General features: G+C 46.8%; 1 protein-coding gene across 2 annotated transcripts in view; it reads right to left on the minus strand.

The window, feature by feature from the left end:
• Positions 1-1,296, minus strand: part of LOC126473503 (15-hydroxyprostaglandin dehydrogenase [NAD(+)]-like) — a 332,530-nt gene extending 331,234 nt beyond the window's left edge. The window contains exon 1 of one of the 2 annotated variants that reach the window (XM_050100593.1): positions 1,189-1,296. In XM_050100593.1, the coding sequence (XP_049956550.1) occupies positions 1,189-1,259 (71 nt within the window). In that variant the 5' untranslated portion in view covers positions 1,260-1,296. The remainder of the gene's footprint in view (positions 1-1,188) is intronic. The other variant, XM_050100592.1, reaches the window with a different exon arrangement.
• Between the last annotated feature and the right edge of the window lie 4,704 nt (positions 1,297-6,000).

The following is a 6,000-nucleotide window of genomic DNA, read 5'->3' on the forward strand; positions in this document are numbered from 1 at the left end:
GAAACCGATGCGAAGAGCAGACTGGCAGAAGTCTTCCGTTCCCAGCTTGCCTAGAGTGTGGAAGTGGCGTTCTTGACTCAGGTTGCCTGAGAAAGAGTGAGTATTTCTGCAGTTTAGGACTTAGCAAAGGGAACGATTGAGCTTGGAGATAGGAAGTTTTGGTTCAGCTATGTACTGAGCAAGATAGCTAGGAGTGAATAGACGAGCGCAGCCTTGCAGCACCACGAGGTCGGCCGACGTCCACACAGCTCCGCCGCTCCGCCACGCTGTATTCGGTCATATTGTGCCCGCTCCTGCCACTGATTAATTTGTTGGGTCACGTCGGCTAAGTTTCCATGAGGGTTTCATGGGCTGTGTATTGTGGAATTCTTCTCGCACTTCGCATTATGCCTGGGTCAGTCGATAGGAATTACTTTTGATTTATCGCACTTTACTCCACGCAAACGCAATTTATTACCACTGCCTGTTAGGAGAGTCTTGTAATGTCATGATTGAAGGTCTTGAGTTAAAATAAATTTGTGCTAATCGACTGCATCTGTTTTCAATCAAGTAGTTGAAATCCCAAGTCACTTTCTTAATTAATTTTACGTTCCACATTTGCATCTGGTGTTGAATAGCTGAATAAAACATCAATGTGCGGCGCTTTTTAATTAAAAGTGATCAATTCTGAATAAATTAATGTCAACACTGCCACTTCAGTTCAATCAGGAGTCACAGGGCCATATTACTTTTTTGCGTTATCCGATATTGCGGCAGTTTGCACTCTCTGTTGATCTGTTAGTCAATTAGTTGGGGTGAACACACGCCAAAACCAGCTAAGTGACGGGTGGTGTGTTACAATATATGTTCGAAAATCCTGCTGCATATCGACATTAATGATATGGGCCTGTAATTTAGTGGATTACTCCTACTACCTTTCTTGAATATTGGTGTGATTGCAGTCAGGGGTAATGGTCTCAAAAGGTCGCCAACCAGTGCTCTAGTGTAGACACTTGTTCACGGATTGCAGCGACTGGTAGTGAGCACTGGTTAATTGTCCGCAGATGCTCGTTCGCTTGTGTTCGCTTCTATTCGCTACGGTGTAAAGCTGACTAAAAGCGACGGCCGATATGACTGCAGCAGTCTCCCGCGGCCGGTTGGGCCTCCACACGTTTGGCGTTTGCAGCTGCGCAGCGCTATGCCGCCTACCTGTCGCTGTAACTGCAGGTGTGGCCGGCTGCGAGTGTCTGCTGCTCCAACAGGCGACTGCCCGCCGGCATGCTACACCTGGCGGGCGCAGTCTTCTCGTGACGTCACGGCAGGAGCAATGTCCAGCAGAGCAAGATACGGCCGCGGGCTATCCGGCGTCTGTTGGCCGGACAACCGCCGCGAATCCCATACGCCGCGTCCCACGCCAGCCTCAACGCACGATCGCTGCACGTCAACGACGTTCGTGGCGCTGGCTGAGTTCTCCTACAATGCACACGTTCACTTTAAGACTTTCTTGAATCTACATGGTGAATATAATGTTTTTCACTGATTACAGAAATTTGTTTCTAAGGAACTATTCTATGCAGGGTGAGTCGCGTAAGACGTAAGACCCCCTTTATTCCGGAGGCGACTGCACGTATCTGCATGCGGTTTTCGGCGAATCATAGCGGACTATGGGGCACATACGTTGATACATGCACAATAAACACAACGTTTATATTGACCTAGATAATGAGGCAAGTACATGTTTTTTAAATGAGACTCTATACTTTTTTTACCATCATTCGAACGCTCTGGAAAAGACGCGTATAGTGATGTAACGCATGTTGCTATTGTGATTCAAACTTCGCTTAAAAGACGCTGCGAAATATTGTACGATTGAAGGTCGAGGCGGTCGGAAGCGGCTGCAGACTGTAAACACGCCTCGCGCGGCCCGCAGGCCGGGTTGCCGTGCTCTGCAGCATGCACGGCCTACACTACGTACGTAAATCCTCATCCACCCTCTTTAAAGCAAAGTTTGAATCACAATAGCAGCATGCGTTATATCACTATACGCGTCTTTTCCAGAGCGTTCGAATGATGGTAAAAAAAGTTTAGGGTCCCTTTAAAAAAACATGTGCCTGCCTCATTATCTCGGTCAATATAAACCTTGTGATTATTGTGCATATACCAACGTATGTGCCCCATAGTCCGCTATGATTTGCCGAAAACCGCATGCCGATACGTGCAATCGCTTCGGGAATAAAGGGGGTGTTACGTCTTACGCGACTCATCCTGTATACTGCAATGTATTTTGTTGCAAATGGTAACTTAACTCATAAATTTTTTATGACATGTTCTCTGATAGCATCTGTTTCCTTCTCTCTATCTCTCTCTCTCTCTCTCTTGTTACAGGTAGCGTAATTTAGAAGTGCTGTTGGCACAACAGAGCCGATGCAGGCTAAAGAGCAACCTGTTTTGTACCACAACTGAGCTCGGAAAACCGTTACTTTATCGGGCAAGCGGACTCCATTCAGGGCTAACGTGTAAAAATGTGGTGTATTTGTCGCAGTAGACAAGAAACTCAAATGCACCATGATAGAAATTAAATCAGTATGCAAGATATTTTGAACGAGCCGTGAAACGTCCCCTTTGGAAAATTTTTAAATGACTGTGCTGATAAACCTCTTACGTTATTTGATTTTCAAACAGCTGAGCAGAACTGAACGTACTCAGATATTTCTCTCTTTACTTATTCTGATCAACACTAAACTGATACACAGTATTTTTAGCGCAACGCAATCTGACTTTCAATAATCCCTACAAAAGAATGGTTCTGACTAACAATAACTTATATCTTTCATGAATCACTTACCTCACAACAATCTCCGTTACTCGAACTACTGCAATACAGCGAGCGCCAGTACTGCCAGCCAAACAAAAGATTCTAACTACTGAAGGCACTAACTACTGATAGGCATAGTTAGCAAATGAAAGATTTGAACTGCGCAACGCTACGAGCTGTTCACATCCAACTACCCAACACTACAATAGCAAATATTCCAACAATGCAAACCAGCCACAGACTGCACACAGCACAGTCGGCGATTTTCATACAGAGCGCTACGTGGCGTCGCCAACATAAAAACCTAAACAGCCTACTTACAGCCGCAATACGAGTATCATGGATGGCTATGAGCCAAAACAATATTACCAGCTGCTTAATAGTTTGTCTGCCCGTCTTTGGAACGAAATACATCCTGATTCTGCGTATCAGGTTTCGACACTTTATTGGTAGGTTAGTGGAGCTACGTGGCATGAGATGTCTACGCACAGAGCATGTAATTCGCAATAAATAACTGGCTCCTGATTTGCGTACGCGGTGATGGCGCCATATAGCGGCCCAGATGAGTTCCATAGGATTTACATCAGGCGAATTTGGTCGCCGAGACATCTACGTGAATTCACTACAATGCTTCTCAAACCACTGCAGCACGGTTCTGGCTCTGAGACAGATAATTATAGTGTAGAAAGATGACATTGCCATCGGGGAAGAAATCAAGTATGACGGGATGCAGGTGGTTCACAACTGTCAGCATGTCTTAGATAACTACCACAGCTCCCATGCAAGCGCAGGAGCATAACTCCCATAGCATACTGATACCACCAGCCCCCATCCGTGGGTGGCAGCACCTTTCGAGCCGTCGTTCACCTCGACGACGGCGTTTATGGAGATGAACATCGACCTAGTGTAGCCAAAAGGTGATTAACCCGAAGAGGAGACCCGTCTCTACTGATCGACGGTCGAATCCCGGTGGTCCAATGCCCATTGCAGTCGTAATTGACGATGTCGTTGGATCAACACATAGGGTTTGTCTGCTGCGGAGCCACATGTTCAAAATGCACGATGAGCGGTATGTTCCGAAACACTTGTGCATGTACCAGTTGTGCTCTTTCGGCACCGAGCGAGGTGGCGCAGTGGTTAGCACACTGGACTCGCATTCGGGAGGACGACGGTTCAATCCCGCGTCCGGCCATCCTGATTTAGGTTTTCCGAGATTTTCCTAAATCGATCCAAGCAAATGCTGGGATGGTACCTTTGAAAGGGCACGGCCGACTTCCTTCCCCATCCTTCCCTCATCCGATGAGACCGATGACCTCGCTGTTTGGTCTCTTCCCTCCAAACAAACAACAACAACAACTCTTTCGGCAGAGATCACCATCCATCCCACTTCACAGAGCATAAAAACCTCCGAACCCCACGTTCTGTGAAGGCTCATGGACGTCCCACCATTTAGCGCCTAGTGATATGTTTCACTATTCTTCTACATCTTTCAAAAGATGCTCACGACATTAGCACATGAACATTTGACCACCTTTCTCATTTTCGAGATACACATTGACAGGCTTTTCGTAATAATGAATTTTCCTTTGTCAAAGTTACCTATCTCAGTGGATTTCCCCATTTGCAGCCTATATCCTCGCTAAGGTGATTCCCCGTCCGCATTTGCTCCGCTTACATACACTACTGGCCATTAAAATTGCTACACCAAGAATATGACGTGCTACAGACGCGAAATTAAACCGCCAGGTTGAATATGCTGTGATATGCAAATGATTAGCTTTTCAGAGCATTCACACAAGGTTGGCGTCGGTGGCGACACCTACAACCTGCAGACATGAGGAAAGTTTCCAACCGATTTCTCATACACAAACAGCACTTGACCGGCGTTGCCTGGTGAAACGTTGTTGTGATGTCTCGTGTAAAGAGGAGAAATGCGTACCATTACGTTTCCGACTTTGACAAAGGTCGGTTTGTAGCCTATCGCGATTGCGGTTTATCGTATCGCGACATTGCTGCTCGCATTAGTCGAGATCCACTGACTGTTACCAGAATATGCAATCGGTGGGTTCAGGAGGGTAATACGGAACGCCGTGCTGGATCCCAACGGCCTCGTATCACTAGCAGTCGAGATGACAGGCATCTTATCGAAATGGCTGTAACGGATCGTGCAGCTACGTCTAGATCCATGAGTCAACAGATGGGGACGTTTCAAAACAACAACCATCTGCACGAACAGTTCGACGGCGTTTGCAGCAGCATGGACTATCAGCTCGGAGACCATGGCTGCGGTTACCCTTGACGCTTCATCACAGACAGGAGCGCCTGCAATGGTGTACTCAACGACAATCGTGGATGCACGAATGGCAAAACGTCATTTTTTCGGATGAATCCAGGTTCTGTTCACAGCATCATGATGGTGGCATCCGTGTTTGGCGACATCGCGGTGAACGCACATTGGAAGCGTGTATTCGTCATCGCCATACTGGCGTATCACCCGGCGTGATGGTATCGGGTGCCATCGGTTACACGTCTCGGTCACCTCTTGTTCGCATTGATGGCACTTTGAACAGTGGACGTTACATTTCAGATGTGTTACGACCCGTGGTTCTATCCTTCATTCGATCCCTGTGAAACCCTACATTTCAGCAGGTTAATGCACGACCGCATCTTGCAGGTCCTGTACGGGCCTTTCTGGATACAGAAAATATTCGACTGCTGCCCTGGCCAGCACATTCTCCTGATCTCTCACCAACTGAAAACGTCTGGTCAATGGTGGCCGAGCAACTGGCTCGTCATAATACGCCAGTCACTACTCTTGATGAACTGTGGTATCGTGTTGAAGCTGCATGGGCAGCTGTACATGTACACGCCATCCAAGCTCTATTTGACTCCTTGCCCAGGCGTATCAAGGCCGTTATTACGGCCAGAGGTGGTTGTTCTGGGTACTGATTTCTCAGGATCTATGCACCCAAATTGCGTGAAATTGTAATCACATATCAGTTATAGTATAATATATTTGTCCAATGAATACCCGTTTATCATCTGCGTTTCTTCTTGGTGTAGCAATTTTAATGGCTATTAGTGCAGTTTTTCTGCCACGTCACAAGCCGGCAACGCCACCAAGTCGCAGCCAACATCGCAGTGGGCATTGGTCATAAAATTTTGGCTTGTCAGTTTATAACTGTAAATTTTTGTCGATCATCATA

Source organism: Schistocerca serialis, chromosome 4 (genome assembly GCF_023864345.2).
Source record: "Schistocerca serialis cubense isolate TAMUIC-IGC-003099 chromosome 4, iqSchSeri2.2, whole genome shotgun sequence".
NCBI classification, from domain to species: Eukaryota; Metazoa; Arthropoda; class Insecta; order Orthoptera; family Acrididae; genus Schistocerca; species Schistocerca serialis.